At 45.5% G+C, this 13,807-nt stretch overlaps 1 protein-coding gene across 2 annotated transcripts in view; it reads left to right on the top strand.

The window, feature by feature from the left end:
- Window positions 1–13,807, top strand: part of P2RX3 (purinergic receptor P2X 3) — a 66,759-nt gene that overhangs the window by 24,024 nt on the left and 28,928 nt on the right. For both annotated transcript variants that reach the window (XM_053283833.1, XM_053283834.1), the window contains exon 2: window positions 6,291–6,426. In XM_053283833.1, coding sequence (XP_053139808.1) covers window positions 6,394–6,426 — 33 coding nt within the window. In that variant the 5' untranslated portion in view covers window positions 6,291–6,393. The remainder of the gene's footprint in view (window positions 1–6,290; window positions 6,427–13,807) is intronic.

The following is a 13,807-nucleotide window of genomic DNA, read 5'->3' as shown; positions in this document are numbered from 1 at the left end:
GTGGCTGACCTAGAGAAGCTCATAGAGGTTCTGAGGCCCTCAGGGATGTGATAGAGCAGGCCTGCTCAACTTCAGCCCTCCTGCAGATGTTGGCCTACAATTCCCATAATTCCTGGCTATTGGCTGCTGTGGCTGAGAATTATGGGAGTTGTAGTCCAAAAACAGATGGGGGCCCTAAGTTGAGCAGGCCTGTGATAGAGGCATCCCACTCCCTGGCTGACAGCTTCTCTGCTGTCATGGAGAATGAAGAACTCAGGGAAGGAGGGCATCAGTCTGAGGAAGAAGGGAATGCTCCCTTAGAAGGGACCCCTTCTTTGAGTGATGCGCCCATGCCCTCTCACACAGAGGATACACCTCTGGGGGTTGGGTGCCTCCTAGTAGTGGGTGATTTGATCATTAGGGGCACAGAGAGACGGGTTTGTGACCCACGTGTAGACCACACAGTGACTTGCCTGCCTGGTGCAAAGGTTGTAGACATCATGCAGTGCCTAGATAGGCAGTGCTGGGGAGGAGTCAGATGTCATGGTACATGTCAGCACCAACGATGTTGGGAAATGTAGTCAGGAGGTCCTGGAAGCCAAGTTTAGGCTGCTAGGTAGCATATTGAAGTCCAGGATCCCCAAGATAGCATTCAGTGAAGAGCTACCTGTTCCATGCATAGAGCCAGCGGGTAGTATCTGGTTCTGAAAGCAAAAGCTCCTAAGATCCTGCCCAAATGAAGAAAATGGAAGTCCTGCTCAAATGAAGAGAACATAAATGAACATAAACTCTGGCAAAATGAATTCAAGTAGACAATGATGCAAAAAGAGAGTCTGAAGAGCATATCACTAGAAGTGTCACTAGAAGTAACAAAAACTTCTTTAAATATATCAAAAGCAGAAATCCTGCCAGGGAGGTAGTTGGCCCTTTCGAAGATGAGGGCATGAAAGGGATTATTAAGGAGGATAAGGAGATTGCAGAGAAGCTGAATTAGTTTTTTGCATCTGTCTTCACAGCGGAGGATATTCTCAGGCTTGCAGGCTGAAGAACTGAGTCAGTTTGAGGTAATGAGAGAGGATGTTCTAAACTTGATGGTCGGTCTTGATAAACTAAAAATTAACAAATCACCAGGGCCAGATGGCATCCACCCAAGACAGGCTCTGGACTGGACTGGACAGTGTAATGTAACTCTGATTTTCAAAAAGGGATCCAGGGGGGATCTGGGAAACGACAGGCTGGTTATCCTAACTTCTGTGCCTGGTAAATTGATGGAAAACATACTTAAGGACAATATTGTTAAACATATAGAACAGGCCTTGCTGAAGGAGAACCAGCATGGCTTCTGCAAAGGCATGTCTTGCCTCACTATCCCTTTGGAGTTCTTTGAGAGTGTCATGACTGTTATCCACAGTCATGTGGATAAAGGTGATCTGGTTGACATAATATACTTGAACTTCCAAAAAGCTTTTGACAAAGTTCCCCACTAAAGGCTTTTGAGTAAACTCAGCAGTCATGGGATAAGGGGGACGGTTCATGTGTGGATCGGTAACTGGTTAAAGGACAGGAAACAGAGGGTAGGAATAAATGGACAGTTTTCACAATGGGGGGGAAGTAAGAAGTGGGGTCCTCCAGGGATCTGTACTGGGACTGGTGCTCTTTAACATGTTCATAAATGATCTAGAAGCTGGAGTAACCAGTGAAGTGGCCAGATTTGCAGATGACAATAAACTATTGAGGGTAGTGGAATCCAAACCAGATTGTGAGAGGAGTTCCAAAAGAATCTCTCCAAGCTGGGTGAATTGGTGACAAAATGGCAAAAGCGGTTCAGTACGAGCAAGTGTAATGTGATGCATATTTGGGAGGAAAAACCCAACTTCACATATACACTGATGGGGTCTGAGCTGTCAGTAACTGACCAGGAGAGAGATCTTGGGGTCATTGTGGACAGCTTGTTGAAAGTGTCAACTCAATGTGCGGCAGCTGTGAACAAGGCAAATTCCGTGCTAGGGATCATTAGGAAGAGGGATGAAAATAAAAATGCTAATATTATAATACCCTTATATAAATGGTGCGGCCATATTCGGAGTACTACGTATAGTTCTGGTCACTGTATCTTAAGGAGGACATTGTAGAACTAGAGAAGGTGCAGAAGAGGTGCCTCCTTCCTTCCTTCCTTATTTATTTATTTATTACATTTATAAACCGCCCCATCCAGAGGCTTATGAAGCGAGGCTACAGCATCTGGGACTTTTTAGTTTGGAAAAGAGGTGATTACGGAGAGACATGAGAGAGGTGTACAGGTATAAAGTTGTGCCTGGAGTAGAGAGAGTGGACAGAGAGAAATTTTTCTCCCTCACTCACAACACTAGAACCAGGAGTCATCCCATGAAACTGAAAGCCAGGAAGTTTAGGACTGACAAAAGGAAGTACTTTTTCACACAGCACATAATTAATCTATGGAATTTTCTGCCATGGGATGTGGTGATTACCACTATCTTGGCTGGCTTTAGAAGAGGCTTAGACAAATTCATGGAGGACAGGTCTATCAGTGGCTACTAGTCTGGTGGCTATAGGCCACCTCCAGCCTCACAGGCAAGATGCCTCTAGATACTAGCTGCAGGGGAGGAGCAACAGCAAGAGAGAGGGCATGCCCTTGCCTCTTTCCTGTGGGCTTCTCAGGGGCATCTGTTGGGCCACTGTGTGAAACAGGATGCAGGACTAGATAGGCCTTGAGCATAGGAAGCTGCCTTATACCGAGTTAGACCATTGGTCCATCTAGCTCAGTATTGCCTACACAGACTGGCAGTGGCTTCTCCAAAGTGGCAGGCAGGAGTCTCTCTCAGCCCTATCTTGGAGATTCTAGGGAGCATGCAGGTGCTCTTCCCAGAGCAGCCCCCATCCCCTAAGGGGAGTATCTTACAGTGTTCACACATGTAGTCTCCCATTCAAATGCAAACCAGGGCAGACCCTGCTAGGCAAAGGGGAGAATTCATGCTTGCTACCACAAATCCAGTTCTTCCATGAAGGAGGACTTCTGGATCCTGTAAAAGAAAACAATAACAACCATTCATTCATTATATACTGGGGTTGCCAACCTGAGTCTTGCCAGCTGTTAATATACTACAGCTCCCATCACTCACAGCTGCAATTTATGGTGGCTATGGATGATGGGGTTTGTAGTCCAACAACAACTGGAGAAACTCAGGTTGGCCACCATGGTACATGCCTCCAAAATGTACACCTACAAATGTACACCTACATCTTCTGCAAGGGCCCCAGCAGAGTACACTAAAATGGGGTAACCCTTTCCACTTCTGTGTTGATCAAATCATGGGAAATAGCTGAATCATAGAGCCAAAAGAGCAGCTATATTTCAACATGCCTGCACTTAATCTTAACTTCTAAGTGGATCTGGAGAAAAAGTATAATTTAATTTGATCCATTAGAGGCTTGCAGCCTTCAGTGATGGCATCCGATACTTCACACAGTTTCCTCCCCCTCTCCCTCCTTTATGATGTTCAAAGCGTAACTTCCAGTACAGAGTGTATGGCATACACTGTGCCTGCACATTCTTCTTGAGCATGTACCTGAACAGGGGAGTGATGTCTCATAGCGGAGAGTGTTTTTAATTTAGGCAAACAGAGCGAGATCCAGCAGTGCTAATGAAGCTCTCAGACTGTGAATTAAGTGTGAATATTTTAACAGGGCAGATAATTGGCAGCTGGAACATTTTGCCAAAGGATGTGCTTGGTTCCAGACTAGATGATGGTTATTTTATAATAGGTATCGTTACTGCCTAAAAATTAGTGGGGAAATGGCATATATTCCCTGCTCTATGCTGGAGAGCAGGCTAATGATGAGAGAGGTCCTTCATCTGTGACTCACTGAAGCCCAGACTAGACAAATAACACTAAAGGTTGCACTCATTTAATAACATAAAGCTGCCTTAGCCTGCATCAGGCAATTGGTCTGCAGCATTGTCTCCATTGACTGGGGCTTTCCAGCATTTCAGACAAGAATCTCTCCCAGCCCTGCCTCCCAGAGGTTCATCCAGGGGCCTTTTCTATGCATCACATGTGCTCTGCCATTAAGCTGCAGTCTTTCCTCTTTCTTAAGTGCATACATAGACTTACTTGGGAGGAGCTCCCTTGAAATCTTTGGGTCTTCTTTCCAAGTAAATGTGCTCAGGACTGAGGTGACAGGTTTTCATTGGAAAAATATTGATTATCTGTCTTTCTGCATGCAGAGCCGGCGCCACCAAATCTGATATTCTCCCCCTGCTCTACCCCACGCACACTGCCAGGGGCATAGCAAGGTTGGAGTGGGACCAGAGACAAGATTTTAAAATGCTGCCCCCCCTCCCGAAGCTCAGCATAGAACATCATCCTAAATTATTTTTTTAAAGGTTTTGTAAATTGTGGACGATGCAAGTCATTTAATGGTACTAGAGAAAGACATGCTGTTCTGGTAGCTCCAGGTCTTAACGCTCACGTCAGTTTTGGAAGATGAATACAACTGAAGGAAGCCCGGGCGGGTGCGTGGCTGGGGGAGTCAGTCATGTGATTTGCCTCTGGGGCGTCCCCCAAGGCAGTGGGTCCCCAGACAACTGTCTCCCCTTGCCCTATTATAGTTACGCCCCTGCACACTGCTTTCTTCTTCTTCTTCTTTTAATGTACAGAAGCCTTCAGTCAGATTTATTGCAGCAACCGACCAAGATAAATCTAGGCACTAGAGGGCAGCACCTAACAAGAAATGAGACAGAACAGGGAGTTGTCGTCATTTCTTTCGGAAAATATGTTTTAAGATCTTCTCCTGTCAGGAGAACTAACGTTGATCCTCATGGTTGCCAGTGCCTAGTGGGGAAGCATGCTGTAGGAAATAGCACTTTGGTGTGGAACCAATAAGTGGAAAGAATTCACCTGTCTGAACATTACTTTGGGGTGGTGACCTGTCTTGTGTAGTGTAGTGTCTGGGCCAAGAACCAGATCTCTCTAGTTCACACCACATCTCTCACCCCATTAACTCACCAGGTGGCCTTAAGCAAGCTGCAATCTGTCAATCTCAGTCCTGCTCACTCTGCAGTTTGGGTCAACATAATGATGCTGACCCACCTTATAAGGTTGCTGTGAGATTTACCACTTTGGACACTCAAGAGCAGCATATAAATGCTAAGGGTCAAGTGCAATTACAATTTTTGGGTTGTGCAACTGTAAAGCATCATGTCCAGTATATTGATGAAGATGTAGAAATAATAATGCTGGCTTACACATTGAGCAGTGTAACATGGGAAGAACTGATCCACCTGGGCTGCTGCAGCCTCACACTAAAACCCTGGTAGTCTCGGGCTTTTGCACAAGAGCACAAATACTTGGAATAACCCGTATCCATTCTTGAAGAGCTAAGTTGATTGGAAACATGCCACTGACTGTCATGCAACGTGCTTCCAATCAAACTAGTGTTTCCAGAGCGTGGGTAGGCTATTCCAATTATTTGGATGTCAGGCACGCAACTTATGGATGTTTGCTCACAAGTAAGACCACCAGATTCAGTGGAACTTACATCATATAAGTGTGTTCAGAATTTCAGCCTTATAGCTACGCTATCTATTTATTCAGAAGCAACTCCCATTGTATTCATTGGGGCTTACTCCCAGGGAAGTGCAGTATTCTCACAAGCCTTGATTCGGTCACTCATGTCGTCACAGACAAGAACGAATGGATGCTCCTGACACTTGTGTGTCATTCCATACAACAACAACAACAGTAGCAGCAGCTGGTGTACTGAAGAAGAAAGGCAGTTTTCCAGATTCGACAAATACTGCATTTCTCAGTGCTTGGAAAGCGCAATATCCCCATAACAGAAGGCAAACCATAAGAAGGCTTCTGAACTATGTAGAACAAATGGTAACAGCTGTGCCCATTCATTGCAATAAAGGTTGGACATCCACATAGACCCTGACATGCAAGGAAGGGATAAAGTGAGCTGGGGGTGGGAGACAGAAAAGGGTAGCTTGCTTAGAGCAGCTTTGGAAATCCACAGGGTATGAGCTCACAACCTATGGGGCCTGCCAAGCAGAGGAGAAGCCACCAGGCCCCAGGATCTAGTGCATGTAGGAAGCCATTTTAATATTTTCTGCTGAGAAATTAAAAGTACTGAACAGCTGGCTCTCTGCCCTGTCACTCTAAAAGGTTAATTTTGGAGCAATGGGGCAGATAATTCAGAATTATCTTTATAAGCTGTTTCGTACAAGGAATGACCTCCTCCTACCTCACCCCAGAGGAGACACTAATAGCTGGTCTCTTGTTTCCCAGGTGGGTGTTCCTGCATGAGAAGGCCTATCAGATTAGGGACACCTCCATCGAGTCCTCTGTGGTGACAAAGGTGAAGGGCTTCGGCAAATACAGCAACCGCGTCATGGACACAGCTGATTACGTTACACCTCCACAGGTAGGCCTCAAAAAGTCTGGGTGCAGGGTGAGGGGGTTGTATCATGAGTGAATGATGAGTCATCAGTTGGGTTTGTTAATAAGTAGCCTTTTATGTTGCCCTACATTAACAATAACTTGGGGGTCTCTGGATGCTTAGGGCTGCGTGTTGTGCATTTCCTGTTGGGCGCACACCTCTTTTGTAAGTGCATTTACTTGCAGAAGTTCCCATTGAGTTTGATGTACTTCCAAGTGTGTGTTTATGGCTCCTTTTTAGGACTCAAATCTAGCTAAAAATTTCAAAGCTCAAATCCAGCTCTTGATAGTTGCAAGAAGCAGTAGTTAGTGAGGATGTGCATGTCTAAAGTCATATCTAGTCAGTTCAATTGCTGGTTGTGCATAATAATGCATGCCTGGATACCCATCAACAAACATATTAGCTGCACATGGGGATCTCCCTTGAGGGATCAGGTTAGGCAGAGAGCTTTTCAGAGGCTAGGGCAGTGTTGTAGAACTGCCCACTCACTTGTGCTTACTGTGCTCTCATGAGACTGAGCCATTGGTAGTCCAAGGTGCCTGAGGGAGAGCTCCAAAGGCCACCTACACCCCCATGCATGCACCCCCACTTTTTTGGCAGTGGGCAGGAGGACATCTTGCTTCCTCACTGGCTCCCCAGTAATCTGCTGCTTGAGGCGACCACCTCGCCTTCTGAAAGGGCAGCCCCTGAACAAAGCTCTTCAGGTGTTCACAGCATATCAAGCTGTATCCTGGAAAAGTCAAAACTAGGCCCGAGCATTGTGGTCAATGGCGCTGCAACACAAGGGCTCATGATTGGGTGACTGTTGTGGGAAGCTCTGGAATAATGCAGGACTGCACAGCTCTGGCCCTCCAAATGTTTTTGAACTATTACTCCCATCATCCCCGGCCACAGTGGCCAATAGTCAGAGATGATGGGAGTTGTAGACCAACATCTGTAGAAGTTGTGCAGCACTGAAATAATGCCTGTGATCACCAAAACTCTCTCCCTCACCCTTGTCTCCAAGCTGTTTTGGAATTGTTTGGGAATAATATATGCACATATATATGGCCCCTCTTTCTGCAAAGGTGCTCCATGTGCCCCACAGTATGTGGGTCACTGAATGCTGCACAACCCTCAGCAACCCGCTTCCAAGTTGTACAGAGGACTTCTGTGGGAAACAGGGATCAATGGGGCTGCTAGTGGTGCATGCACAGTTTGTTTCACTCTCTGGGCATACCTTTAGTGGAAACGTCAGCCAAAAAAATAAAATGAAATGTCAGCCGATAAAATGAAATGAGACAAGTTAGTCATGACTAACAGGCCCATTAGGTTCAATGGGATTTAGTCTGGATCCATTATGAATATATTTTGGTATTCCCATACCTGAATACAGAAATGCCCACCTTGGAACATCCCTAAATGGCTGCCCAGGTATATAGGGTTTCAATGATTCCATGCTAAACATGTTGCCTATAGTTGTGTGACATTATTGGTGACAACAATACAGATGTGGCTTTGAAGATCCCATCTTGTGGATCTGAGGCAGTAAGCTGCTGGCATCAGCAGATCTGGAGATAAAAGTTATTAGACTTTCAAGTCAGAGTGTTCTATGGATATGTGTTCAGGTTTCATTGTACCTTCAGCAACAAATTTGGGACAGGTCAGTGAGCACAAGCACTTTCTGTTCTAAATATATACACTGGACTCCTTAGGACCGCAGTTAACCCTCTTCCCCACCCCCATCCTCCCATCGCAATGGCAACAGAATTCTAATGCTGCTATCATTCCCCAGCTGAATAGGAACTTCTCCAAGCAAGTGCAGGCCCATTAGGAATCCAAAGCATGTGAAATAGGTTCCATGAACGCAAAAACATTGACATTGACTGGGGCTTCTGTCAAAGAGAACACAAACAACTGCTCTGACTCATGGAACCATCTACATTGTCATATTTACACTGGGAGAGGTCACACATAATGCGGAACCTACTTGCAAACTTGGCAAGCGAATTATCCATGACCATCTGAATTAGAGATGTGAAGACCTGGGGGAAAATGGGGAGTGGGGAAGCTTGGGGGAAAATGGGAGTTTTTAAAATCATTATCCCATCCCCTCAAATGTAGTTTTCCCCCAAGGCTTCACATCTCCAATCTGAACCCCATGCCAAAGCAGGAACCTCAGGTTCACTTCGGGCACCAAACCAGGATGCTTGACCAAGTCTGAAGCTGGCTTGCCCTGAGGCACACATTACATCTGAAACCACATTCTTCATGGGCCGCTGGTTCGTTTCAGGCAAGCCAGCCCCCTTTGCAACTGGGACCAATGGTTCCAAGGTGGATGGATGCCATAGGGAAAGCTTGCCAATCGAAGGGCAGTACACAGCAGGCTGGAACAGCATCTTAGGCTTTGCTAGAAGGCCAGGTAGGGGTCATACCTCTGACTCAACTCAGCTACTTCCAACCAATTGAGATATATGGCTGTCTGCAGCACCAGCTTCAAATTCCCTCCATGTCACAGGCCGAGGGAACCTCAGGTTCCGTGCTGTGTGTGAACCCAGCTAATATATTCCCTAGTTTGTTATTATTGCTGCATCTTCCAGTACAACTGAAGTATCTGGTGCCAGGGGCTGGTGGAATGAGGAGGATAAAACTTGGAGAAGTCAGGGCTGGAGCTTCCTGGGCTATCTGCCAGCTTGAGTTGCTGGCTGAACTTGATCAATCGAATGTGCATCTCTGTTGGCAATAGCATCAGACTGTCATACGTTTGAATGACTTGATTCCTTGAAATGAGTGACCGGGGCCTTAACAAAGAAGGACATTAATATTCTTTAATGACTATGGATGATGGTCCCCTGAATGAACAATGCCCTTGTATGGATGGGGTCTGAGATGATTAAGTGCTCAGCAGAGGTATATGTGAGAAGAAGCAGCTGCAGTTTAAATCAATTGTAAAAACAGAGAAAGGCTAGCGGGAGGGAGGGAGGGAGGGAAGGCTGAACAACTTTCTCAAGAGAGGTTGTTGTTGGGTTTTTAAAAATGTACTTATTTTAATGTCTCTAGACTTCCTTTTGTCCAAAGACCTCAAGGCAGTGAACAAATAATTTAAAATACAAGAAGAGCCAATAAAACTTATCACAACTATCATAAAAACATATGCAGAACTGACACAGTCTAATAACAACACAGCAGATAGCACCTAAGCACCAATAAAGCAACAGCAGTTCCCTCACATCACCCCAAAGGCTTGTATAGACATAAGAGGTTTTCTTTTCAACCACTTTCTGGATATCGAAGGGAAGGGGCAGTGCATATCCCCACTCTTCCCCAGAGAGGAGTTCCAAAGCCTGGGAGCAGCCATGGAGAAGCTGCTTCTGGAATATTTATATACTGCCTTTCAACAAAAGTTTTCAGAGTGGTTTACACAGACAAATAAATATCAAATAAAGAAGATGATTCCCTGTCCCAAAAGAGCTCACAATCTAAAAGGAAATATAAAGGGAGAGGCACCAACAACAGCTGCCAGAGGGATGCTGTGCTAGGGTTGCATAGGGGCAAGTGCTCTCCTCCTGCTAAATATAAGAGAATCACCACTTTTAAAGGTGCCTTTTTTCTAAGCAAACTACCTCAGCAAGCAGCAAGACAGGACTGTCTGCTTCCACCATGCACTGCATGTATATTTACCTGTATAAATCAAGCAAATCTTACAAAGACACCATACAAAGCAGGTGCTCTCTTATCCAATGTGAACTAAACCTGTTAGCAAAGCCCCTGGCTAAACCTGTTAGCAAAGCCTCAGTGCCTAGGGAAATAGGGAGTGTGCAACAATACTAAAAAGTACAATAACAACAACCCTGTCTTCTTCTAGGGCCCAGAAGACGAAGTCAGAGACTGACTCACCACCTCTTTTCTTACAGAAAGGTTGGGCAGCTGGGCTTCCTTCAGATCTAGTTTAAAAAAAATAAAATCCTGAAAGAACTCCCAGTCCTCTAGATGGACTACAGACCTGGTTCTTGCAATGTGATCCAAGTTTCTGACCTTATCCTGGCTGAAAGTTCAGAGGCCAAATTCATCTATGCAGTCAGCAGCATGGCCACCATTTCAGACACACCTGCATAACCGTAGACCCACATGGGCAAACTCTTTGGGCGAAGCAGCTCCTATTATTGCCATTCCAACTGCAAGAGCTCACAAAGATAGCAGCAAATGAATTGGGCCTTGGCTTATTGATCATAGGTGGTTGTGTGCATCAAGGACAAGCAGCAACCCCTTTGAGAGGAGGAGATAGTCCAACATAGCCTCAGTTGGGCGTAGTTTCTCTTTGGCATATTATCCCTTTGCAGTTGCAGTGACTGCTTCAGAGAAACATTTCCGAGGGTAAACAACACAGCGAGGATTTGAAGACTCGTTCTAGAATACAGTAGCTAGACACTTTATTTTAGGAGGTGAAAGCGAAGGACCAGTTTACACCCCTTTGGCTGCCCCATGGTAGATGCTTTCCATCACTCTATGTGGTGAGCCATTCATATTGGGTAATTTTTCCCACGCCTCAAATCTTCCTTTACGGTCACAATTGGCAGTGATGGGGTAAAAATCTTGTCCATATGGAACACTACTGCACAGAAGCTGCTCACTGCATGATAACAGCCACCCATGAAGCAGTAGGCAATCTGAGCCTCTGCACATTACATAGAAGTCACGATGGATGCAGCTGCTTCCCTAAGCACTGGAGATGTTAAGAACATAAGAAGAGCCCTGCTGAATCAGGCTCACGGCCTATCTAGTCCAGCAACCTGTTTCCCATCAGATGCCTTTGGGAAGCCCACAAGCAGGAAATCAAGGCATACCCCTTCTCCTATTGCTATTTTATTTTTACATTTACATTTATATCCCGCTCTTCCTCCGAAGAGCTCAGATCAGTGCACATGGCTATTTTTATCCTCACAACAACCCTGTGAGGTAGATTAGGCTGAGAGATACATGACTGACCCAGAGTCACCCAGTGAGTTTCATGGTTGAATGAGGATTTGAACTCAGGTCTTCCCAGTCCTAGTCCAACACTCTAACCACTACACTATGCAACTGTTGTTCAGAGCCAGCCTACCTCTGGACCTGGAGGTAGCCCATAGCCATCAAGACTAGTAGCTGTTGATAGACCTGTCCTCCATGGATTTGTCTAAGACACGCTTAAAGCCATCCATCATCACATTCCATGCCAGAGAATTCCATATGTGGTGTGTGAAAACATACTTCCTTTTGTTGGTCCTAAATTTCCTGCCAGTCAGTTTCATGGGTTCTAGTGTTGTGAGAGAGGGAGAAAAACCCTCGATCCACTCTCTCTACTCCATGCATAATTTTATAAACTTCCATCATGGTCCATCCTCCATGTTGCTGGACTCCCCCTGCCAAACCTAATAACCCATATCTCCCCCCAAAAGTGTATTTCCTCTCTCCCCCCTCCGCAAAAAATGTGAGGAGTTGCTTTTCTAGCTTTCCCTCTGTCTGCACCCCTGAAGTCCCACCAAAGTAAACAAAGCCTACTTCCAGGTAGGGCTTGAAGTCACATCTGTTCTACATGATGTCTGTAACATGTAGACTGGCCTTTAGATTCTCAAGACTGAAAGGAATTTCCTAATAGCCCTGTGAATGAGATTCGGAATGCTTGGTCTAAATATAGAAGGCTGAATATTTTTGGCAATTTAATCTCCATTACTTACTGTCCTGTTGATGTTTTAATGCATCTCTAAGTAGGCACCATCAGCCTCAAGTTGCAGTCCTTGAGGAATACAAGGCAAACTTGAGAGCAGATAGGGTTGCCAACTTTTGAAACAGCCCTTGTCATTGTTTCTTTAACAGCAGTTTGATCTGTTGCAATTAGTTTCTTCTGTTGCAAATTTAGCCTTTGACCATCTTTATAAACCTTTCTACACATTGTTGTATGGAACATCACCAAAGCCAACAATGAGAATGCAATATCCTCTTATTTCATTTTTAAAAGCCATGATGTGGAAATCCCTGCCATGAAAACGTAACTGGCTGATTTCTGCAGATAAAACCCATGTTAAAAAGAATATTGGCAGGCCATTTTTGTAAAATAAAATAATAATAATAATAATAATAATAATAATAATAATAATAATAATAATAATAAAATCCAGATCAGGTTGTGTATGGATCAGCCTCCCCTCTCCCTAAAGAGTTAATAGGGAGTGAACCCTTGTCTTGACTGACACGCTGGTGAACTCCAGGGCAGCCAATCAGTATACTAGGTGGGTGAAATCTAGATTGCGGTTGCTGGGAATTCTGGGAACAAGAAGGTCGGTCTTTGTTGGAGAGAAGCGAGTATGAAAAGGCTTAGTGAGGGGCAATGGAGTTTTGTTCCCTCATGGTCAAAGCCAGCATGGAGGTTTCTCTCACGGAATAACTCTGTAGATCCTTAAAAGAAAGGACCCTTAAAAGAAAGAAAGTTTGATTCTCATCAGGAATTGGGTGAGTTCAAGGAAAAGGGAATTCAGTATAGGGAAGTTTGTTGAGTCAGACTGTGCGTTAGGAACTTGAGTTGGAAGGCTACTCTGTGAAGAGCAGACACAGCTGAGAAGGTGAGCAAGCTTTTCTAAACATCCAGCCTTTTCCCCTTCAAACAAACTAACAGAAAGAAGGGAGTTTTGCAGGGGCTGTTTTCTCTTTAAGGGGTAGGTCTTAGTCTCTCTCTGTCTGAGTGTGTGTGTGGGTTAGGGTGAGGGTTAGGATTTCCAAGGGATAGGAGCTGATAGGGTTCCAAATTCCAGTGTTTACTCTTTGCCTGCTTGGAGGGGGTGGAGTCAGCTAGGGCTAGGAGAGGCCCCACATTCCTTTCCTGTGACTCACATCATGGGGCGTAGGGGCGCAGGGGCGTAACAAGGCTGGAGTGGGCCCAGAGACAAAATTTTAAAATGGGCCCCTCACTAATACACACACACAAGAAGGGAGACAAGGAGAGAGGCAGGGAGGGAGGGTCGAGAGACAGAGAGAGAGATACTAGCCAGGTCGAAGGAAGAAATACGAAGGAAGGATCATAATGAAGGAAGCTCTGTGGGTTTGGGGGAGTCATGTGACTTGCCTCTGGGGGGGCCCATGAGGCGTGGGGGCCCCCAGGCAGCTGCCTCCCCTTGCTAATAGTAGTTACGCCCCTGCCTGTGTGTCAGTTGGAAGGCTACTCTGCAAAATAGGTGAAGGCCTGAGAGCATAGCGAACAGGGATAGCAAACAGGACGTAGGAGTTTTGCAGGAGTGTAGCAGGAAGTGTGCGGGGGAGCCTGGAACAAACCCCTGGGATCACAAGGAGCCTGGTGGAGAAGAGAACGTAAGTACAAATCCCTCCCTTGTATCCCTCATATTCTTGGGAAAGGCTG

This window comes from Hemicordylus capensis, chromosome 1, assembly GCF_027244095.1.
Source record: "Hemicordylus capensis ecotype Gifberg chromosome 1, rHemCap1.1.pri, whole genome shotgun sequence".
Taxonomy (NCBI): Eukaryota; Metazoa; Chordata; class Lepidosauria; order Squamata; family Cordylidae; genus Hemicordylus; species Hemicordylus capensis.
The sequence above is the reverse complement of the archived record's forward strand: the minus strand, read 5'-3'. Positions and strand labels throughout refer to the sequence as shown.